General features: G+C 40.0%; 1 protein-coding gene across 2 annotated transcripts in view; it reads left to right on the top strand.

Moving 5' to 3' along the window:
* The window catches only part of tusc3 (tumor suppressor candidate 3), a 187261-nt gene extending 165574 nt beyond the window's left edge, over positions 1 to 21687 (top strand). For both annotated transcript variants that reach the window (XM_057844578.1, XM_057844579.1), the window contains 4 exons: positions 7166 to 7229; positions 8226 to 8300; positions 14111 to 14201; positions 18930 to 21687. In XM_057844578.1, the coding sequence (XP_057700561.1) occupies positions 7166 to 7229; positions 8226 to 8300; positions 14111 to 14201; positions 18930 to 18945 (246 nt within the window). In that variant the 3' untranslated portion in view covers positions 18946 to 21687. The remainder of the gene's footprint in view (positions 1 to 7165; positions 7230 to 8225; positions 8301 to 14110; positions 14202 to 18929) is intronic.
* The last annotated feature ends 3815 nt before the right edge of the window (positions 21688 to 25502 follow it).

The raw sequence follows: 25502 nt of genomic DNA on the forward strand, positions 1-25502 counted from the left end.
GAAAATTCTATCGATTAATCGAGTAATTGGATAAAACAAATATATTTTTAGGTGAAGAGCAATTATAAATATACATGAGAAAACAAGACATTTCATCTAATCTTGAACCATTTTCAGTCAATCAATGTCTTTATTTTCGATGTATATTGTTGAAAACAGCCAACATTTGCATCTCAGATGTAACTAGAATTAAAAAAAAGACAAATTCACTGCTTTCACTCAAAAAACCTTTAGATCTTATTAAAATATATATATATTTATACCTAAAAATGCCATTACGCTTGATAACACACATCACTTAAAAGTTAGATTTTTTCCCACCTGTTTCAATTGAATTTCTATTTGTGTCAAGCCATTTTTAAGTTCTAGTTAAGTTTTACGCTACTCTAAACTGTAAGTCCTGATAGGATTTTGTGTTTTTGCAGTGTTCAAGATAAATGTATGATACAGGCTGTATTGGAGCACATTAGGGACCAGTGCTACTTGTTGTTTTATCCAGCAATGACTACTAAGCTAAAATTGATAGTTAGCATTATTGAGTTTTTATTTTACACCCTTATCACTCCACAAAGCTATGTTATGTTAAAGCCTGTATGTAAGACACGTTAGCCACGCATTGAAAGTGGTCATAATTAATAGAAACCTAGCCTTCCGCAGGGCTAACGTTGCGTGAGCTAGTGACTCAGACAGTAACGTTAATCTTATTTTTTTAGCGCTTAGCGCTCTTTATTAGCGCTTAGCGCTCTACTGCTTTAAGATGGCCGCTGTTTATTACCGCTGCCTAGACGCGGCCGAGTCTATCATAATGCATCTAGTTCAACATACATGTGATCTCTATGAGACTCCTAAGATGCTACCTGCTACCAACTTAACATCACGCGGGCTAGTTTTTAGCAACGTCGGCGTAGTTTGGAGCGGCTGTCGGCTGCGGAAATGTTTTTTATATTTTTTTATTGCTTCTTCCTCTACGCACGTGACGTCAGCGCGTTGTCCCGCATTAAAAGTAGTCCGAGCGAAACGTGATGCTTAGAGCTGTCAAAATAAACGATTACTCGAGGTGAATAAAATTACTCGGATCAGTTTTTAAACTCGAGTTACTCGAGTTGCTCGAGTATTCGTTTCAGCTCTAGTCTGGACATGCACTTGCTTCAGCAGCGGGACCTTGCGTGCGCTGTAGGATTTTAATCCATGACGGCGTAATGTGTTTCTGATGGTTTTCTTCAAGACTGTGGTTCCAGCTCTCTTCAGGTCATTGACCAGGTCCTGCCGTGTAGTTGTGGGCTGATCCCTCACCTTCCTCATGATCAGTGATGCCCCACGAGGTGAGATCTTGCATGGAGCCCCAGAACGAGGCAGGTTGACCGTCAACTTGAACTTCTTCCATTTTCTAATAATCGCTCCAACAGTTGTTACCTTCTCACCAAGCTGCTTGCTTATTTTCTTGTAGCCCATCCCAGCCTTGTGCAGGTCTATTATTTTATCCCTGATGTCCTTACACAGCTCTTTGGTCTTGGCCATTGTGGAGAGGTTGGAGTTTGTTTGTTTGTTTGAGCATGTGAACAGGTGTCTTTTATACAGGTAACAAGTTCAAACAGGTGCTGTTAGCACTTCCGATAATGTGTGGAGAACAGGAGGGGTTCTTAAAAAAGAACTAAGAGACGAAATATTTACTAGTTGGTAATGTATCAAATACTTATTTCATGCAGTTAAATACAAATTTATTATTCAGAAATTATACAATGTGATTTTCTGGATTTTTGTATTAGATTCCGTCCCTCACAGTTGAAGAGAACTTATGATACAAATTACAGACCTCTACAGGGCTTGCAAGTGGGAAAACCAGCAAAATCAGCAGTGTATCAAATACTTGTTCTCCCCACTATAAATGAGGGAAAATAATGTGTCCTTATTTGTAAAACCGATTCTGTTGTGTTTACAGACACATTCAATGTTTATGGTGTGACAATACTAGTCAGGCTAGTGAGTGGCGCTGGAGGAGTGTGTACTTATAATACGGAGAAGAAGAGATGAGAGCGTCTGGCTAGGATGCTTTGTGTTGTGATGATATGCATTCATTGCTGCGAGTTCATTAAAAAAGTAATTGAATGTTTCATATGGCTGCTTCTTTCTAAATAAGCAACACAACAGATTCCAAAACAAAAATTCTTTTGATACTGTTGATTTTAAGGGAGGCATCTACTGCTTTAAGATGGCGGCTGTTCAGTAACGCCAGCGAGTCTGTCATTTCGCATCTATTTCTCTATATGGTCTAACGCCACTGAGTCTGTCTTTTTGCATCTAGTTCTATATACATTATATCGACTATAGCCCGATGTAATAATACGACTTATTTTCGTACTATTATCCATCCATCCATCTACTGCTTAATCCGGGGTTGGATAGCGGGAACAGCAGAAGACCTTTGCATGATATAACTGTGTTGCAACTGTTGCACTGAGCTGACTGGTCTTCTTTTTTTTTTTTTTTTTTTTTTTTTTTTTTTTTTTTTAATGTAAAGTTAAGCCAAACGTTTGAGCACCGTGTCCATGGTTGTAATCAAGTTGCAATGCACAAACACACACTTCTTGTGGCAGCATTTTTTTTTTCCACTCAGCGGTCAGGACAACGCCAACTTGGTGATATAATACACACTCAGCAGGAAAAGCAGTATATCATTTTCATTTAAACCCACTTGGAAGCCAGAAACAGTATATAGAAAAAATTGTTGTCCGAGCGTTTAACACTAGGGGGAACAGGGATCTTATTTGCTATTCTTATGCGTCTAGCCCCCAATGAGTATTTCCCAGTAACTGCTCATTTACCAAACAAAACAGCTGTAGTGGGCTATTAGCTAAATGCCATTTTGCCAACTAGCTCTCCTCTAGATTTACTGACCAGTAAAGCAAAGGGCCTCTGCTTTAGACTGGCCAGTGTTTTAAGGGGATGTTCGCCTATAGCTAATGCTAACGCGAATTATATGCTAACGCTAAGAGGTACATTTAGCATCTGATGATCACTCAGCACAGACCTTTAAGCATTTCAGGTAGCAGATTAGGGGTGTGACAAAATATTGAAATGGTGATATATCGTGATACTTTGTATACCAAAAGTTTATCGATATGCTCCTGCTAATAATCGAGACCTTTTAAAAAGGTGTCAATGTTGAAAAAAAAAAAGGAACCAACAAGTTATCAAAATCTTCGCCATAATACAACCCCTAGCAAAAAGTATGCAATCACCACTCTCGTACAAGCACTCACTCTGACATTTTATCATGTAGAACAAACTCAGATAAAAAGCTTGAAAAAATAATGAATTAATTCAAAAGTGCAACTCTTTAACATTCAGAAACACTAAAATAAATGAATAAAAAACATTGTGGTGGTCAGCAAATGTTAATTTTATAGAGCAAGTGCAGGGAAATATATATATACAGTGCCTTGCAAAAGTATTCGGCCCCCTTGAATCTTGCAACCTTTCGCCACATTTCAGGCTTCAAACATAAAGATATGAATTTTTATTTTTTTTTTTCAAGAATCAACAACAAGTGGGACACAATCTTGAAGTGGAACAACATTTGTTGGATAATTTAAACTTTTTTAACAAATAAAAAACTGAAAGGTGGGGCGTGCAATATTATTCGGCCCCTTTACTTTCAGTGCAGCAAACTCACTCCAGAAGTTCAGTGAGGATCTCTGAATGATCCAATGTTGTCCTAAATGACCGATGATGATAAATAGAATCCACCTGTGTGTAATCAAGTCTCCGTATAAATGCACCTGCTCTGCGATAGTCTCAGGGTTCTGTTTAAAGTGCAGAGAGCATTATGAAAACCAAGGAACACACCAGGCAGGTCCGAGATACTGTTGTGGAGAAGTTTAAAGCCGGATTTGGACACAAAAAGATTTCCCAAGCTTTAAATATCTCAAGGAGCACTGTGCAAGTCATCATATTGAAATGGAAGGAGCATCAGACCACTGCAAATCTACCAAGACCCGGCCGTCCTTCCAAACTTTCTTCTCAAACAAGGAGAAAACTGATCAGAGATGCAGCCAAGAGGCCCATGATCACTCTGGATGAACTGCAGAGATCTGTCCATAGGACAACAATCAGTCGTACACTGCACAAATCTGGCCTTTATGGAAGAGTGGCAAGAAGAAAGCCATTTCTCAAAGATCCATAAAAAGTCTCGTTTAAAGTTTGCCACAAGCCACCTGGGAGACACACCAAACATGTGGAAGAAGGTGCTCTGGTCAGATGAAACCAAAATGGAACTTTTTGGCCACAATGCAAAATGATATGTTTGGCGTAAAAGCAACACAGCTCATCACCCTGAACACACCATCCCCACTGTCAAACATGGTGGTGGCAGCATCATGGTTTGGGCCTGCTTTTCTTCAGCAGGGACAGGGAAGATGGTTAAAATTGACGGGAAGATGTATGCAGCCAAATACAGGAACATTCTGGAAGAAAACCTGTTGGTATCTGCACAAGACCTGAGACTGGGACGGAGATTTATCTTCCAACAAGACAATGATCCAAAACATAAAGCCAAATCTACAATGGAATGGTTCAAAAATAAACGTATCTAGGTGTTAGAATGGCCAAGTCAAAGTCCAGACCTGAATCCAATCGAGAATCTGTGGAAAGAGCTGAAGACTGCTGTTCACAAACACTCTCCATCCAACCTCACTGAGCTCGAGCTGTTTTGCAAGGAAGAATGGGCAAGAATGTCAGTCTCTCGATGTGCAAAACTGATAGAAACATACCCCAAGCGACTTGCAGCTGTAATTGGAGCAAAAGGTGGTGCTACAAAGTATTAACGTAAGGGGGCCGAATAATATTGCACGCCCCACTTTTCAGTTTTTTATTTGTTAAAAAAGTTTAAATTATCCAATAAATTTTGTTCCACTTCACGATTGTGTCCCACTTGTTGTTGATTCTTGACAAAAAATTAAAATTTTATATCTTTATGTTTGAAGCCTGAAATGTGGCGAAAGGTTGCAAGGTTCAAGGGGGCTGAATACTTTTGCAAGGCACTGTATATGAAATCACTCCATTCTGAGGAAAAAATATGGAATTATGAGAAACAAAGAAATAAAAAAACACATCTCTAGTATTTAGAAGCACCACCGTTGGCTTTTATGACAGCTAGCAGTCTCTGAGGCATGGACTTGATGAGTATTCTTCATCATTTTTTTGCCAACTCTCTTTGAATGCAGTTGCCAAATCATCCATGCAGGTCGGAGCCCTGCTGTGGACCATTTTTTTCAATTTCCACCACAGGTTATCAATAGGATTGGGGTCTGGGCTATTTGCAGGCCATTACATTGATTGGATGAGTCTTTCACCAAGGAATGCTCTCACAGTTCATCTCTGTAGCATGATGCATTGTCATTTTGGAAAATGACAAACATATTTTCAATTGAAGGGATAAGCAATCTAAAATGTCTAAAATTTTTATGTAAACTTGTGCATATATCGAAGATTTAACCACATCCATCTCCCCAGTGCCTTTGCCTGACATGCAGCCCCAGTTCATCAAGGACTGAGGGAATTTTGATGTCTTCTTCTGGCAATCATCTATGTAAATCTCACTGGAATGGCACCAAACAAAAGTTCCAGCATCATCACCTTGTCAAGAGTCAAGAATCTGCATTGGACAAGGTGTCAAGAGTCAAGAATCTGCATTGGACAAGGTGATGATGTTGGAACTTTTGTATGGTGCTGTTCCTGTGAGACCTTAAATGGCCCAAGATTACCTAATTTCCTGGCATTGACTGCCACTGACAGCCATAGACGTTCAATCCGTCCCAGTTCAAAAGGATTGGACGTCTACTAGTGATAAACTAATTCCAATTCACACTAGAAGCTTGTTTTTCTGTTAATTAGTTGTTTTTAGAATATCCTAGAATGATTTCCTGATCAATGCATTGATAATCGTTGTATCACCATATCGTCAGATCACCATTATCGTTAGCTTTGTATCGCAAATCGTATTGTACCAAGAGGTTCCCACTTTTATTAGGCAAATTAAGATAATTTAATCTACTTAATTTATTGATTAGACTAGATGGATGCTCGAAAACCAACTGCTTTCTGTCAAGTGTTTTATAGTTAAATATGTGTCGTTTTGAACATAAGTGTGTATATGTGTGTTACAGCTTTACAAATTGTAAAAAGTGAAGGAAGTAAAAAGCTTCAAAAAGCACAATTGCTTTGTTTGCTGTCTGTAAAGATGAACAACTTCACGTTAAGTGAGGACAGAACACGTCATCTTACAAAGTAAGAAAAAAATAAGATACTGTGAGGTATCTGTGAGGTATTAGGTACTGTTTATGCGACTTAAAATAAAAAATGCCTGGAGACAAAATGGTGAACGAGACTCCGGCGTCGCAAAGTCAATATCGCCTAAGTCTAGTACGTCGTATCCCGGGGAATACCGGTAGAAAATAACAGTTGGCCAAGCATTGAACCCTGAGGTAGGCCAACAGGGACATGTTGAGAAATGTTGATTTGACACTGTTAATGCAGACAGTTTCCTGAATTCTAAATATGATTTTATCCACTGAATTGCATCCAAGGAAAAATCTAAATGGGTTAATTTAGACAGAAGAATTTCATGATTTACGGTGTCAAATGCTTTTCTCAGCTCCAGGTAAAAACCACCATTATTCTTGTCGAGGACTGTCTCACGATTTCTCCCCCCCAAAAAAATTCCATTGAACAAAAATGAACGCAATGTCTTGTTAAAATTTATTTAGTGTTCCTAAAATATATTTATATTAAAATATGTATACATAAATAGTTTACTTCTATGTTGAGGCCCTGATGTTGTACTATTGTGATGCATTCGCCTGACTTTGGTGCAGGCAGCCAGGATCGATTGCCACTCGTAGGTTGTGTGCATGTGAGAGTAAATAGTTGTGTGACTTTGTATTTTGTGCCATGACACCAGTTCAGAGTGAAGTCTACCTTTTCAGAGTCATTTCAATCAGAATGCTTCAACTTTCTATATTTTTGAATGAAGTGGTCAACAAATCGAGTTGAACATAGCCAAGCATTTTCCCCCTTAATTGAGAGAAGTAAAAAGCCCACAAGAGCCTAAATGGAGCTGTAGTTTTGCTTTGCCTTAGTATGTCTCTCTCTGTATTTTCCCTTTCAGAGTTACATCCATGGCAGCAGTCAGGCTCAGTTTGTGGCGGAGTCTCACATCATCCTTCTCTTGAGTATCCTCTGGCCAATATGTTTGCCTGCATACATCTAGTAAAAGCAAATTGCAAATCAATTAAACAGCATTTGCAGTGAACAACAGCTCATTTGGCCAGCAAATGTATTCGATACATCACGCTGTGTTTGTTTCTTAATTTGCTCGGACACGCCACACGGGATGCCACCTTTTTACTTCTGAAACAAGATCCAAATACTGTCTTCTGTATTTGTTTGTTTGCCAGAATGAAAGCTTTATCATGCTCTCTCTGCAGGGAGGCTACCAACTCGGCCACATTGTACAAAGACGGGAGATTTTACTCTCCCAACCTCCATGTTTAATATGTTCTAAATTCATCCCTCCATGATGGGCTTTGACTGTTACTTGTTTGAAGTAGTCCTGTTGGTGTTTGACTCCTTCTATCTGCTTGTGCACTGGTGTGTACTTCCATTCTGTGCTTCTATATGTGTTTGGCTAATGATGCTCTTCACTCTGAGCCATTGTGTTTCTCCCCACGGGAAATAACAGGTCCAAGGTCACACCTGATGCAGAGCTGCATTTGCGTGCCCATGCTCACCAGTTGTATTTTATCTCTTTATTGCCTTACAACTCAATTTGAAATGATCACACATGGCAAAAAACACATCTTCTCACTAAAAGCATTTGGTATTGAAAGTATTTTAATTATGTTTTTTTTTTTTTATACCTATTCTGAGTTGCACTGATGCATGTGTTGCTCCAGAGTCAATTGTACTTCCTCACTAAATTCTCATAACATTTCATGTCTGACAAATTTCTTTAAGCAACAATAGAAATGGTTAGTTAAAATATATATTTAAAAATGTTAAACAATAGGTCATACTGCACAGTCATCGTTACTGTTATTGTGCGTTTATCTACAAGTATCTGTGACCAACAATCTTGAAAATGTGTTACGCGTGACACGTTTCCAGCAGTTTTTCTTGGAGCGCTGTATCAGAGTGAGTATATTGTTTCCTTGACAAGCATTCCCCAGATGCTGCTATCACCATGGGTATGGTGCTGCTGAATGAAGCTGCTACCTCGAAAGGAGATGTCGGCAAAAGAAGAAGTAAGTAAAGACTGCTGTTATTGATCTTTCCCCTTCTCTAAAACAAGGCGCCACAAGGATTAGATTTGATGTATTTTTGACAACCGCATCATTGCCACTGCAGGTTTTAGCAGGTAACTAATTTCCTTGATTAAAAAGTCAAAACTGAGTATAATCATCAATCAGTCATCAACTTCACATGCAGCTTGAAAACATTACTATCTCTCAGTGACCGTATTTTCTGAAATTTGTTCTGACTCTTGGAGCCACACACATAATTTTGAATTCAGAAACCCAAAACCAAAGATTTAGGGCATACAGAACATGCGTGAAAACCATCGGTTACTATGTTTGCACGACTTTACACAAGAACTACTATCGATGTAGCATTCCACTTTGTTATTTTTCCCCACTAAAGGGCACATGAAAGCCTGCTGGACTTTTGCTAAAAGCCCTAAGAGCAATTCTCTGACCCGGAGAAGCAAAATGAAAGAAAAAATGAGTGCGGGGGTCGTTATTATGCTCAGATTTTGAACCATTTGAGGAGAGTGGCTCAAGGTAGGCTCATTATTAACATTTGTGAAAGTTACAGCAAACAACTAGAAAACATTATCAAGACACAAAGAAATTATGAAGTCCTGAGAGAAAACGTTCCCTGTGGTTCTTGTAATCTGAAGATAAGTCCAAGATTTACACAAGAGTAGAACACTGAAGACATCTGAAAATAGATCTGAAATATCGTTCGCCATCCAACATTACACTGCCAAGTGGAATAAAGGAGTCTTCCAAAATAAATCGTTTATGAAATATTCTCTGAACGGACTTGTAACTGCTTCTATCCTTACTATTAACTGTAAGAAGAAATAAAAAAATGGAGTACATGTTTGCAAATATCTTTGGTCAATTTCAGGTCCGGTAATTACATTAGCTTTACAAACAGATTATCATTGATTTGGCCATAAGCATTATAGTAGTTCACTTATTTCATATAATAAAGCATGCCCATTTTTTTAAACTCTGTTGTATATATAAAATCATCCAATGTTACGTCCTAAATGGAAGGCTCGCTGAGGACGCGATATAAAACGAGCCACGAGTTCACGAGTGGATACAAATCAACAAGTTATTTACACAAGTCCAAATCACAATTAACAATGAATACAAAATGCGGAAGAAGCTCGGTTTCAGGGTAAGCCCAGGCCAAAACAATAAACAAAAGGAGTCTACTCTTAAACCCCACCCGCTAACTTTAAACCCTGATCATAGAAAAAGAAATAACAAAAAGACAGCCACTACCCTGGTTCCCACAATAAACAAAACAGTAGAAAATGGGTTGAACGGAAATGGCAGTTTACCCCTACTGTTTCGGTGCTCTTATGTACAGTGCTGAATTAAAACGATCCAATAACGAACAAACACAAAATACCTCACCGAAAAAGCGGGAGTGTAATAAGCAAGCGATCGAATGCGAAGGCGAATGTATGGCGAGCAAAACCAGCTGGCGAGGAGGTACGCGGCACGAGTGCTGTCAATGCGACCTCGTCTGTCCGTTGACAGCGGATGACTTTTGAAGCTTGGCGGCGTCCTTCGGTGGCCAATCAGCGGCTGCCACGACGTCTGCCCATTCGGTGTAGCTCACATCACGTTGGGAGGGGAAGAAGCCAGCTGACTGAGGCAAAAATCAGCTGACTGAAGGTGTCTCAAAACAAACAACAATTAAACGGCCAGGGGCCATCATAACCAAATTTATATCAGATCTGCTGTTTGTTTGCCAAGATGAAGAATGTTGACAGCAGTGTTGTTAATCTTACATCAAAAAGTATTTCATTACAGTTAGGGATGGGAATTGATAGGATTTTTACGATTCCGATTCCATTATCGATATTGCTTAACGATTCGATTCTTTATCGATTCTATTTTGGGGAAAAAGAACAAACGTTTTGATTGGCATCGAGTTTGTTTAATCAGAAGTCACAACCTTACAAACTCACAATGAGATCAAAAGAGGCCCAAAGCCTCAATGTTAACTGTGGCAATAAGTGGCAAATACACAAGAATGTGTAACATTTTACTGAAACATTTATCTAATAGAAATAAAAAATATTGGTATATATATAGGCAGATAGGTTTTTGTTCTGCCTTTGGCAATATGTGTTAAAGCAGGGGTCCCCAAACTTTTTCCTGTGAGGGCCACATAACTTTTCCCTTCTCTGATGAGGGGCCGGGGTCAGTTTGTTACAGAAAAAGTGTGACGATTGCAGAAGTGCATAAATGTAAAAAATTATTGTTTTTCAGAAAGCCACAATCAAATAACCCTTTCTGGATTCTTTATAATAATAATAATAATAATAATTAATCATAAAAACACTATTAATTAAATAGATAATAACCAAATAACCCTCTCTGAATTCTTCAAGGAAAAGGCCAGAAAATAAATAACACGATTGAGGGAAAAAAAAAAAAAAAAAAAATCAAAATGGCCGGACCAAATGTGGAGGCGGGCCATATTTGGGCCGCGGGCCGCAGTTTGAAGACCACTGGAGCGCGCATACACCTTCGCCGCATCCAAGTGAGTGAGAGAGGGAAACACTTCTACGAGCCTACGTTCTTTGTTAATGTTAATATCTACAGAGGCAACGCCTGTATGTATCATCTTTTGTGTTGTTGTTGTTGTGTTTCCACTCGCGATCGGACACTTAAATCCAGTTGTGTAGTGGTTTGAACGATGTGCTAATGCTAGCGAACGAATGCTAACCATACTGTTATTAGCAGCTAATCATCGCTGATTTACTTTGATGCAAACCTGTTTGTTATTGGGGACGAAATTGATTTGTTTCATTTCTATTCTTAGTTTCACTCTTCAAGTGATGGTTGAATAAAGTCAGCAAATTATACCAACGTCTTCTGCATCGTCATTTGGGAGTTTAGCTAACTGTATAGCCGGGACTTTTTTTTTGTTTGTTTGTTTTTTTATAGCCAGGAATGAGCCTTAGCCTCTCTGTGAGGACAGCGCAATCGTATTCCCTCCCGATGCAGTTATCTCCACCTTGCAATGACTGCAAGTCGCTTTGTTGTAATTTTTCCTCGTGAAGTGAAAACACACTTTCAAGCGTTTGAACCTACGTGCTGTCATTGTTATGTTTATGGCTGCAATGCTCGTGCTTACCCGTCGTAACCTTTCATTTTCACACTCTTTCCTGGTGAAGTGTAGTCAAACTTTGGAGCGAGTGGTTCTTGGCGCCATGCTAGTTTGATGCATTTGGACAACAAGACAGTCACGACGCAATATGCGTCTTCAGGACTCGTTAAAGGGATCGTTAAGGCTTTTTCATTGTGATGTCGAGGCCTCGAAACACTCGGAACCGGTTCCGAATTGGAATCGGATTTCGATTCCCATCCCTAATTACAGTTACAAATTACTTCTCCCAAAAAGTCATTGTGTAAGTAACTTCATTTCCGCACTGTAAGAGTAATTAATTACTCCGCAAAGTAATTGATGCCAACGCTCCGAGCCAATTAGCCAATCATCATCGCATTTGCAACAGCGTCACAACCCCCTTCCCTCCCCGCTCTGCTCTCTCCCAGGTAGCTGTGACCAAATCAGACAATTTGCGCTTCATTCAACCAAATTGTAGTCATGTGCCCCTTCTCATCCTCAGTAACTGTAACAGCGTTGCAAAGATGGGAATTGTAATTAATTAGATCACTCACTACTGATAAAAATAACACAGTTAGAAAAGCCGTTATACTCTTAACGCCGTGATTAACAAGAGTGGTGATGTCATTTACAGAAGGCAAAAGAAGACTTGGCTTACATAATCCATTGCAGCAGTGTTGTTAATCTTACTTTAAAAAGAATGTTACAGTTGTAAATTACTTCTCCCAAAAAGTAATTGCGTTAGTAACTCTGTTACCTCATTGCAAGAGTAATTACTGTAGTTATGCAGCAAAGTAACCAACGTTATTTTTCGTGTTCTATACGTTATTACATTAAATATTCTGGAATATCTTTCACATCAAAAATGTGATTAACATTTTTTCAAAAAAAAAAAAATACAGGTCACACTTTTTACATTTTTTTAATTCAACTAGAGTATAAGAGTGTACGGTATACAAACTTTAAAATTTCAAATGCTGTATGGGGGGAACAAAAAGACTTTTTGGTTTTCCTGTTGTTCTGAACCCTCACCGAACCGTGACCCCTGTACTGAGGTACATACTGAACTGTGACTTGTGTTTATCGTCACACTCCTAATATATATACAGTAGATACATTTTACAATATGCCGGAGAGACTCTGAATCTCATGCCTCTCTTATCTTTGCTCTACTTGTTTTGATTTAAAAAAAAAAAAAACACATAAGGTTAATGGACACGTCATTCAAGAAAAGTTTAGAGAGCAAGTGACTATTTTTGGTAATAATGAAAAATATATATTGTAACATCTAAAAGGACAGTGCCAACTTAGTGACGATAATGCACACTTAGCAGGAAAATAGTACATTATTTTCGATTAATTGTATCTAGCTGGACGCCACGAACTGTATGTACAAAAAAAAAAAAAAAAAAAAGTTGCCCGCGAGTTTGCAATGAAGCTCGCCACGCTTAATGGTAATGCTCATGAGAACTCGAATGCTATGCTAACGCTCCGAGCCACCTAGCATATCATCGCGTTTGCAATGGCGTCACCCCCCCCCCCCCCCCCCCCCCCCCCGCGCGCTGCTCCGCTCCCAGGAAGCGGTGACAAAATCGGACAACTCGCGACTCGCCTATTTTTCAATTCCTTTCTTCAAATTGTAGTAATGCGCCCCTTCAAATCCTCAGTAATGGTAAGTTAAGTATTTAATTAGATTGCTCACTACTGAAAAAAATACTGCCGTTAGAAATGCTGTTACACTCTAATGCCGTTATAGACAGCATTAACACTAGAATGCCCAGCAGAGGCCGATTTGGCCTTTCCCATGGCAAATCCTTATGATCCAGAATTCACTGGGACTTCTTGTGTTAACAAACATTTTGGACATCATTTATAATCTATCCAGCAACAACAACAAAAATATCCTGCCTTCCGAAAAAAATTGCTGTTTATTTTGGCTATCCCATTCTTGGGAGATAAAATATTTGTGTCTGTGTGATTACATTTTGATTTTAATCAGCATAAGGAAGACGGTAAGAGTAAAGGATGGATATCCTGAATGAAGGTTCTCTGAAGGTTGCAATAACAAACCAGTACTTAATCCAATTTTAATTGTTTCTCCTCCATGCATGTTTTCCCAGCAAATGCACAATTATGGAACCACGGGTTTCCTTGTTTAAAAAAAATAGTCACACCTGCATTTGACAATATAAGTATGTTTTTTAATACAATCTGCAGGTATTTTCAAACTCAAACACTATTTTGGGATTAGAGCAGGTTTTTATCCTAATCACTGATTAACAATGTACAATATATTTATGGTGGCATTTAAATGCAATGGAGTTTTCAGGATTCGTTGATAAGGAAGGGTGTGTTTTCTTGCCTAAACAAGGTGCACACTGGAACTCAGGGTAATTCTTCATAATTTGACAGTGCAGTTTAAATCATGAAAATGGCCACCAAGGACATGAGAAGATAACCTGCAGGAAATAAAAATGGGCTAGAAATCTGGAGATTGAACATTGAATAAGCAGAATCGTTGAGCTTTAAGGCGGCTGTAGACTTACTGTTGTGCATGTATGAAACTTGGACATTTTCTTTCACCAATATTCTGGTGTGTAGTTTCGCTCATTTGGTTTCACAGCAGTCTCGTTTTACAGCAATCTTTAAACGTCTGTGTGTTATTTCTTTGTAGTTATCTGCTTGGTTGGCCTCGGACTGGTCGTGTTTTTCTTCAGCTTCCTGCTTTCCATTTTCAGGTCGAAGTATCACGGATACCCTTACAGGTAATTACAGTAGCCAGTTTATTTTAGGGCTCAATGCACACAAATCAAAGACAATGTGGCAATTTTTAGTTTTTTTCTAAAATTGAAAATCTTGCCAACTCAGGATCTTTCAGTGTTCCAACAAAACCTTTCCTCTATCAGCTTTGCCTCTGTTTCTTTTGTGTTATTTTGTCTTCCACATACTGCTATTTTTAAATACAACTTAATCACTTAGGGCATATTCACACCTGCCCTGTTTTGTTCGGACTATTCCCAAGAAGTTTGCAGTGCACACTATTTGGGTTGGTGTGAATACAAACCAGGAAACTCTACAGGGGAGCAAACAGTTGGTCCAAAACCTCGCCGGAGGTCTCAATGAACTGTGGTGCGCTTCGCTATTGGTGTTTTTGAACCAATTCTGAAATAACACCTTTTTGCATGTAACAGGCTTTTGGTTAGCATTAGAGTCTGAGGTTAGCCGTGGGTGCATGGAGCTCTCCTACGTAGCCTTCTTGTGAAACGTCTTCGTTCCTGTACAATGGCAAATATAGCGGTATGCAAAAGTTTGGGTATGCGGATATTTCTTAAGATTTTCCTTGTAAATCACTGATTGTTTGGAACAACATTTTTATTTAAATACTGTATATCAAACATAAATATATACAGCAGATGAACAATTCAGGGGTGGAGTGTAACAAAGTAAAAGTACATGGTTACTGTACTTCAGTACGGATCCACAAAAATGTATTTAACTTGAGTACAAATATAAAGTGGTACTATATACTTCACTACAATTTACAGCACATATTGGTACTTTTTACTCAACTACTTTTCAAATTGTCGCCTGCGTTAAACGTTACTTTTGGTTTTCTCTCATAGTGAATTGATAGTTTCGTTTTCATGCCTCCAGCAAATACCAAAGGGAGCAAAACGAGTTCAAGCAAGATATTGACTAATTTAAAAAAAAAAAAAAAAAAAAAAAAAAACAGAGGAGCGCGCTTTCAATTGGGTGCTGCACACTCTTTGTACAGTAGGTGGGGTTATGCACCTGAGAGTTGCTTGTAATCTATCATTAAGATAAGTTTTGGATTTTTTAAGTTTATTAACCTTCATGTTTGCAGTGCAGTCAATTTTATTACTTTTTCCCATTCTGCACAGTTTTATATTTAACATATATGTATGGCGGAAAACACTCAAGCGACTTGAAATTCTGCTGTGAGACCTCCAATTTGGCCAAATTTCAAAATGTTCCTATATGCATGTGTGATACATCATTGGAAAGCTTAAAATCTCTGTTTTCTGGGGGAATATTTTTTTGAACTGGAGGGCATTTTTGACACCTTAAAAGTAGGTCAAATCAGGTGAGTGAAAAATTGACATTTTTGAGAACTTTGACATTTTCTTTTAGTTTCTCATTTTAAAAAAGGTTTTGGACACCCGTCCTGGTACATAATAAATAATGAACACTTCAAGATGATCTCCCGTTGTCTACTCAAGTCTTTGATAATCAATATGCATGCACGAAGACGTGGGTGGATGTACAATAATAAAGGAAATCAGTATGTGAGTAAATGTAGAATAAGTTCACCCTGTGTTTTATTTTGCAAATAAACATGGCTAAACGGGGAGTTAGCTGTATAGTTAATGATAACTGTCCTGCAGACAGTTTTTGATTTGGCTTGATTTTAATCTATGCAAAGAAAAAAAACATTTCCAGGGGAATTTTAGGGGTTAAATTCAAATGCCATAATATTTAGATTTTTGCAGTGGGCTTTTAATTTTTTTTTTTTTTTATTTTTTTTTTTACAATGATTAAAGAATGAATGCGAGATGATGAGAATAAAAGGCTTCATATGCATAAAGGGAACATATAAATGTGAGTAGATAACACTATCTATTTATTGTATTTAGCCTTGAAGCCTAGGGCCTAGGCTTTATGATTTAAGCATTTAATGTATCTAATTCATTAATATCATCCTATAGTAAGCAATCTTAATGGCAAAAAGGGTCAAAAACATAATGGACAGCAGTCTAGTCAGTTAGCCTGCTATGTCCATAATTCTCGCTTTAGCGTTCGACTGCAATGTATGTCTTTTTGTGGCTTTCCAGTAACTCGCGGTGAGAACATAATTAAAGACACGCTGATTTTAACGAGATATTATCACATACTTATTTTGATCCAAAAACTCTGTGTAGCATGTGTCACTGAGTGTCAAGACATGGCTGTGAATAGCCACAGCCGGACTTTGTGGGGATTTTATGGGTGAAACACGTTAATATAACAAGGGTCGCGACAAGGAAGTCACGGACAAGAAGGGGTGACCGAGATTTTTAAAATATATGTAAATATATATATATATATATATATATTTACCCTTTTAAATTAATAATACCCTTTTTTTTCTCCAAGTTGTCTTTTGTCATTTGGAGCAATTATTTATCATCTAAAATATAGGGGGAAATGCGACAGTAACAGAAAGAAATACAATTAAGCCATATATATGAGGTAGAGATCCATGACCTATATTTACAGACACTGTTTTTTTCATTGTGACGTAATTTGTTTAAAAGTTTTAAATATGCGAGTGAATAATTTCTTAAAGTCGTTTTTAATTAAATATTAGACATCAATTAATGACCGTAAGCTAAAAATGATAGACGTTTCCAATAATAAATATACTAACTTACCTTCTTTTTATGGCTTGGTTGAAACATAAGCGGTTGCGCAGTGTCTGTAAACGGGGATCCCCAGGGTCAAACGGACCAATTAAAAATAGTCCGCGGGCGTAATGCGCAATGAAACTGCTATGGCAGCATATAGACATATTGTTCTATCAAACACAACAGTTCTTTTGGCTTAAAATACAGCAGTTTATTTTAAAGAAGGGTGCAAGAGCAGAAACTGCTTTTTCAGCCATGTGTGTGTTTTCTGCCATATATCAGATTTTTGCTTGTAAATTTTAAAGCAAGTACTTGAGTAAAATGTTTCTTACTTATACTTTTACTTAGTTAGTACCTTTAAGTAAAATATAGTAATGAGTAATATTTGAGAAGTTCCATTAATTTTATAGGATAAAAAGAAATTGCGTAATAATTCTTTAAACAAATATAGCCCGTTGCATACATTTATGCACTCCTACAGAAAACATGATCAACAATTAGTAGAAGCTTCTTTTGCAGAAATAACAGCCTCTAAACGCTTCCTATAGCTTACAACGAGGGTCTGGATTTGTTTTGAGGGTATTTTTGACTGTTCTTCTTGACAAAAGCTCTCTCATAAAATTGACATTGTATCAAACACCTCTGATGCGCCAATCTTCCCGCAAACTCTTGTAATTGGATAAAAGAAATCATTATGAGCATAAGCTTTATGATTGTTTACGTCCACATTTGACTATTTTACTCCGCCCAAACCGTTTTGTCCAATGATTGAACAATGTTTGCACATTTGTTGTCAAATTCTGGGACTCTTGCGAAAATTTCAATCACCAGACCAAACCAAAAAAGATTATTGTATTTTGGTCTTGACCAAAGAAATCGTACAATGGACTTTCCTGATGTTAATACTTCCTTAATATGTAAACCCCTCAGTTAAATGGGACTTGGTGATTTGCATTAGAAGTCATCACTGTGCAAAGAAAAAGTACTTAACACTAACGAAAGGCAAACACAACTTATTCAAGGACAGATAAATTAAAGTCAAGTATTTGAATACTCTTAAACATGTAAAACTACCGCAGCTCTCTGTTCCAGCTCACTTGGTAGATGTTTGCCAAGGGGAATAAATCCACTGATGCAAGCTCAGTTGTGGCTTTAAAAACGGATGTTTTTAACTACCGATTCTTAAAACAGGATTCTATAAGCGCAATTACTACTAGGATGAATGTTTCTCTGTTCCGGAGCACATTGACTTGTGATTAGATGCGGATTTGGTGCTCTGCCAACTTAGAGGATTAAAAAAGCAAGCATAAAATGCAAACTACGATAAACAAATTCATAAAAAAAAAAGCAAATGATTACCAAAGTCAATTGTCCTCTGCACTACTCTCCATTTTAACAACATAAATCCAATCTTTAGGCCTGCCCAGAAAGAGGTCTCAATAATTAAAATAAGTTAATTTGTTTAGAAGGCCTTTTTTGATGCAATTTTCAATACGTTATATCACACTTTTTTTTTTCCTAAAAAAAGAACTGTTTTTTTTTTCATAGAAAAAAAAGCACTTTCTTTTCTACAAATCATTAGATTTTCTGATTTATTTATTTATCTTTTTATTTTTTTATTTAGCACTTTGACAACAGTCAATTGCAACTCTAAAACAAACAACGTAAGATTGGTTGCCCACCGTAGGGGTTCTGTGTTTACAATATTTTTTCCCCCAGCAGTAAAAATGGAAAGGATCTGTTACAGGTCAAACTGTGACCATTGTAAAAGTTAAGGTGTATTAACTTATTTGAATTATAGAAATTTTATAACAAGTCATAATGGCTCGAAATTCCTTGCAATTCCAGTCTCGCTTTCCTTCTTCTGAGCAGTTTTGCTAATATTTCAGGAATAGTCCCTGTTTCATAATTTGCATCCATTCAGTACATTTTGACAGTAGTTTCCACAGTGTTCGCTACTGTATTTAGTTTGTTTTCTTGTTATTAATATCTTTTTCTTGTCAGTGATATTTCATGAGGTACTATAATTATGTCTTCTATTCTGTCTTTGCCCGTCTCATACTAAACATCCCCCTCCCTGTCTTTCAGTTTCCTTATTAAGTGAAACAAGGAACAATAGATCAGAGAATGGCTGAGATGGTCAGTGAGAGAAGATTTGAAGAAGCAGAAGTGACCTTGTCTTTGAATCTCAAGTTCATAATGTGATTTTATGTTATTTAAAGGTCCCATGCTACAAATATACATTCCACCCTCACACCTTTTCATTCCTAACATAGTTTAAAATGACCTGGTTTGAGTTTGACATCCATCCAGTTGGCAATTGATAGACAAAGTCTGCAAGTCGGGTCGTCGAGAGCTGCTTTCCAGCTTGTTTTTCATGTCTCCCTCCTTTAACACACCTGAATCAAATGATCAGCTCATCAGCGAGCTCTGCAGGAGCTTGAGAACGATCCAAAATTATTTGATCTAAAATCTCTCCAGCAGTGTCGGTTGGAATTCATTGACAATGTAATATAGATATGGCACTCATTATTCAAGTGCCCACCCACTCAACTCACGTGAGAGGCTACACAGAGCCTTACAAAAACAGTATAAAATGTATATGCAGTAATCCCTCGTTTTTCGTGGTTAATGGGGACCAGAATCCCCCGCAAAAAGTGAAAAACCGCGAAGCGGAATTTGTCCCCCCCAACCCCGAAAAAAAAAAAAAAAAGATCAATGTAAATGGTATTTATATGCATTTACACACTGTAAAGTACTATATTTAAATCTATTTACAGTAATTACGGTACCTTTACACCAGGCGCGTCTCAACGCGTTTCAACAAGATGTGTTTTATGAGCAGAGCGTCTGTGGAGCGGTTCGATTGATTCACGTGAGGATGGCGCGAGAGTCCGAAAGAAGCGGGTATTTAAAGATAACGGTACAACAACCATTTGCCTTTCAGAACACGCGTGTTGGTCACCTTTCTTTCTGAAAGAAGAAAAAAGAAGTCCTGTGCTAAAGAGAAAAACAATTGCAATGACAAAGACAGATTTCTTTTTTTTTTTTTTTGTAAAATCAAATGCCTCAATGAATTATTTTTTTTTCACGAAAGGTTCTAAAAAGATTTATTGATTAATTTTCTCGAATTAAAGCGCCACGCAGAATTTATTTGCATATAATTTTTAAAATTGACCGGATCCATCCACCGTATTTTTACTTCCAATATTTTACTTCCTACCTAGTTTGATTGACGCAGGAGGGTTGCGTCTCGCGACAAATAATAAACTCTGCCGTTGGTTTCGGGTGCGTTGCATTTAGCAGATTCTGGGAGGCGTCTGAAACGCAGCCGCTCTGCAACTGGTGTCCAATCGCTGCTTGACTTTACTGGCCACGTTTCACTGCGATGACAACGCTGACGCGCCGCAGACACGCCTGGTGTATTAGCGGGGTTATACCTTCACTGCAAGATGCATATAGGCAACTTCGCACACCTCCTGAATTTCGTGGAAGTCCACTCGCACTCGCGAGCGTGTAGTGAGGACATAATGCTTCATTTGTAGTTACTAAAAAAACTAAAATCCCCCCGGAGATGTTGGAGGTCTTTAGCCAGCTTTGGGTGCTCCTCCGAAGTCCTGGAGGTGTTTGGCAGAGATGAGTGGTTCATTTGCAGGTAAAAGTAGTTGAAATTCCCCCGAGAGGTGTTCGTTGTGGTTTGTACCCGCCCATGGCGATTGCTCGGCGCTGCAAGGATAGAAATAAATTATTGCATTTCAGTTTGCGAGTTCACATTTTGTGCCTCATCAAAACATTGAAACACAAATCTCAGAAGAGGCGTTAATTTGGTACAACACACGTCCCACAATATACCGAGTGTGATTGTCACCTATGCACTGGGAGTAGGAGATGGAAATGACGATTAGTGAAGAATAGTGTGAGGAAAAAAATTGTGTATGGGATGTGTAACACTAGTCTACAAAATTGTGTGGGGGGAAATGTGCTTCAGAGATAAAAATCATATTTGCAGTGGTGACTTGGATTGGAAAATAAAAGATTTTAGTGCTGCTTGGCTAACGTTGATGACAAAGATATATTGGTGTAATTCTATAATATCCGTTTTAAAAGTTGCTACATTTGACGTGAGATGGATATAGGCTACTGCTCATCAAATGAATGCATGTTGTCCCCTACCCAAACACCAGGATTTATGCAATACATTGAAAACGGGCACATTATGTCGAAGCTCTTATGTAATTATATTCTGAAATGGTAGACAACTTTCTTGGTCGAAATGTTTACCCAGAAATAACCATTTCCATTTCAATTAATACCCATTTTCAAATAAACTACTTTTTGGCCTGATAATGTCTCAAAAGCTACAGCCATTTGACACCTTTGACCTCATTTTGAATTTTTAGTAATCCTAATTTGGTAAAGTCTAGCATTTTGCTTGTGTAATTGTAACCTAGAATTATCATGATGACAGTTGTAGCGCTCTAAATAACTGCTTCCCATTTATCACGTAAGCTGAGAAACCGTATAATGTAGCATTGTCATCCTCAAATCAAAGCTGATCTCCTTATTCCTACAAATTCATCGGGCCAAAATTGGACCAACTAAAATAAGATCAATAATAAGCATTTGAAATATTTTTTTTGTACAGAATGTGGCATGGTACATTTAAATAAATTGCAGTTATTATTGCTATACTATGAAAACTTTTACCCAATTGATAGTTTGTGTAATTTTATTTTTTTCATATTTCTTTTACTGTGGTTATTGTTATTGTCATCATATGTGCTTGCTGAATAGACAAAGCTTTTGCTTGGAATGGAGAATAAAATTGTTTGTGACATCATCATGATTGCTGTCGGTCAAGCAATGCATTATTCTCTCCATACACGCTGATGTAGAAATGCCTCTGGCTTATATCAAAACTATTTTAATACTGTATGAGACCTTCTTTGTTCTCTTTCACCCTAAAGAGCTAAATGTTTTCTAAATCAATTGTACCTACCATGGTTGTTTTTCCTCAAGCAGATACTGTCCTGAAGTTTTCACAGTAGAATGTGTATTCACAAACTTTTCTTCTTGTGGATTTACTTGACTTTTAACCAACTGAGAGCTGTGAGACACATACAAAAAAACCTGCATGAATTATCTTGTGTTGCGCATTGCCCAGTGAAACATTGAGTGGGTTGTGGAGCATAGAAACCATTTATGTAACATTTGATGCGTGGGCAGGAACAACAAGTGGCGTGGCAGAGATACTATTTTTGACTTGTAATGAAAATATGCCCTACTGTTACATTAAGGTCCTGAAAATGGATTTAAGAAATAAGGGATGTTAGTCAAGATAAGAACTTTTCAATTTTGCTCGCCAGTCACTTCTTTCACTCAACCTTTGTTTTTCTCAATTCTGTCATATCAAAGTAGAAGTTCTTTTGTTTATTTGGATGAATGCTTGGATGATCCAGTGTTGCTTTTGGCAGCCCGTTTAATTTTCTTTTTAGTCTTTTGGACGATAATACTTATTTATTGATTACGCCTCAAAAAAGTAATCTAGTGAAGCGGGATGCTTTGCTATGAGTCTTTATTGCTCGCTCTGAACTCTCGTACACTCGCTCTCTCTCTTGAGCCGGAACGCGCGCAGCTCTTTATAATGTCTGTCACGTGACTGTGACGCAGCCGGTAACGCGCTCGGCCAAACAGACAAGTACGGTGGGTGAATTATGTCCAACAAAGGGTCACCACACAGGTCCCCCCAGAATTCACCCACACAGGACGCCAGGCGCAACCCGAATCAACAGTACGGAACGGAAGGGTTGCGCGGCTGGGACGTCAGTGGAAGACGACCGAACGGACAGTCAGGCGGCCGACCAGGATGCCAGACGCGGGACGCCCAAGCAGAACAGTCTGGAGGACGCCCAGGATGCCAGGCGGCGGGCGACGGAACGCGACGATCAGGCGGCCGTCCAGAACACCAGATGCGGGACGTCCGAGCAGAACGGTCTGGAGGACGCCCATGACGAGGAGCGCGCCGTGCAGCACCGCGCAGGCGAGGCCGGAGAAGCGGACGCCGAGAGAGGCGGCACGCGTCGCTGAGCAGCGGTCGAGACTTGCAACGAGCAGCACCACCCAGTCGAGGCTGCAGACGAGGGCGACGGGCGCGGCGGTCGGAATCGGCCGTTCGAGGCCGGAGACGACGGCGACCAGCGCGGCAGTCGGAGTCGCCCGGTCGTGGACAAGGGCGACAGGCGAGACGAACCAGGCCGACCGGTCGTAGCAGGAGCGGGGGAAACGCCGAAACCGGAGCGACGACATCGTTGTCCAAAGGCGGAGGACGAGGAGAGACGTCGGGGGCGGCGTTCGCTGGCGCTGGCCGATGTGCAACCTCGGAGACTACCGGAGGCGCCGGCACAGCAGCAAGGCTAGCGGCGATGGCCAGCGGCGTAGGCTGATGACTGACCTCGGAGACTCCCGGAGGCGTTGGAGTGAGGTCAGAGGCGGCGGCGGCCAGCGGCGCCAGTAGAGGTGCGACCTCGGAGACTTCCAGAGGCGCAGGTGCTGGAGCGGCGTCGTTAGGAAGGCCAGAAGCAGGCGCAGCAATGACGTCGTGAGGCGAAGTGTCGCCGAGAACACCAGGGCCGGACGGGACGCCGTCGAGGGGACCAGGGCCGGACGGGACGCCGTCGAGAAGGCCGCAGGCGGACGGGGCGTCGTCGAGTAGGCCCGAGGCGGGCGCACCGTCGTCGAGTAGGCCGCAGGCCGGCGCAAGGGCGCCGCAGCCGGGAAAGCCAGGGACGGGCGCACCGTCATCGAGTAGGCCGCAGGCTGGCGCACCGTCGTCGAGTAGGCCGCAGGCGGGCGCAACGGCGCCGCAGCCGGGAAAGCCAGGGACGGGCGCAGCGGCGTCGACGGAGAGCGGCGACGGAGCCGAGGCGAGCGAGAGCGGGGCCGGAGGCGAGACAGCAACTTCGGCGTCGGGAAGAGCCAGAGCGGAAGCGCGCGGCGGTGGCGCGGGTACCGGGACAGCAGTACGGCTGCGAGGAACCGGGGCGGAAGTGCCGCCATCCATGGCGGGTACCACGGGCAGCAAGGTTCGCGAGGCGGGCACCTTGGGCGCCTCTGAAGTCGATTTGTACGACGGTTCATAAAGTCTGAGGAGGTGCGCCTTGAGCCCCGTGTACTTGCCCACCTTCGGCGGATAGACCACGAAGCGCTGTGCTCTAACCGCCGTCGAGTACCCGAGCGCGGCCACCACGTGGTAGAAGCGCATGGTGTCGTCTGAAACACCACGGAGGACGAACTGCTCCTCCGCGTTAGCGAACCACGCGGCCGGAGAAAACTCGTCGAACTTCGGTAGCTCGAGAAAGCTAGCATCCGCCATTGCGTAAAGTGTTCAAAATGCCTCTGAGACTTCAGCGAGGCAGTCGGGGTCACCAGTGAAGCGGGATGCTTTACTATGAGTCTTTATTGCTCGCTCTGAACTCTCGTACACTCGCTCTCTCTCTTGAGCCGGAACGCGCGCAGCTCTTTATAATGTCTGTCACGTGACTGTGACGCAGCCGGTAACGCGCTCGGCCAAACAGACAAGTACGGTGGGTGAATTATGTCCAACAAAGGGTCACCACACTAGTTAATTTACTGATTATTATCGAAGTAACCAAGTTACTTCAAGTCATTTTTAAGATTTTTTTTTTTTACCAATTTTTCTCCCTTTGCTGCCTCAACATAGGAATGACAACAAAAATGTCATCGCATGTAATTGAATTTTTCAGATAAGGCTTAATCTTTGCGTTAGCGGGGGTTTTAAAAGGACCAGAAATGATGGAAATATGGACATAAACACATGGTCCACGCAGCATTTTAATGCTTATTTATGAGGGCAATAAAACTGTAAAACTCAAATGACATTATATCCCACTTTACTTGGTCAATTGACTTCAAGTAAAAACGAACGTGGACCTTCTGCACTTTCAGATGAGACCAACCAGCAGCAAGTGGGTGAAGTAATTACAGCATGACGAGGCTTCAAAGATGATATGCGTAAAAATGTTGCCGCCGACATGTTTGGTGTTAAAGGGTTCATTATACCTACTTGGACGCCACGAACTGTATGTATTAAAAAAAAATAAATAAAAAAAGTTTAAGAGGACGCTCGCCATTAGCATTAGCTTAATGCGAACGTGAATGCTATGCTAACGCAACGAGATAAGTGTAGAAAACAAGCGAAATCAAATGTTACCTACAATGGTGGCAGAGTGTTATGCAGTGGAACAAAATCAATGTTGGTAGGTACACTTAAGATGTGCACTTCCCGTGTCAACAGTGTTGCAAGCAATAAAAAGGGTAGTTTTCTCTAAATCCTGCAAAATATGTTGTGGCAAGTATTGCCGTACTACTTCCGTGGAACGTTCCCTAACAGTATAAATCAGTTATTGGGGATGGGAGTGTTGGACTAAGTGAATAATAATGTCAACCAGAGCTACTTCTGCAAATGAATGAAAAATGCGTGGTCGTTATTATATTTTGTATTGACAAGTGGGGGTAAAAGGTAACTCAAAAAATACAAACGATGCCATTTCCAATTAAGTAAATACTGTACCCTGAAATCAAATTGAGCAGGTTTACATAATGCATCACTTTCTTTAAAGTCAAAATTTGTGCACACTTAGT

This window comes from Corythoichthys intestinalis, chromosome 8 (genome assembly GCF_030265065.1).
Source record: "Corythoichthys intestinalis isolate RoL2023-P3 chromosome 8, ASM3026506v1, whole genome shotgun sequence".
Lineage (NCBI taxonomy): Eukaryota > Metazoa > Chordata > Actinopteri > Syngnathiformes > Syngnathidae > Corythoichthys > Corythoichthys intestinalis.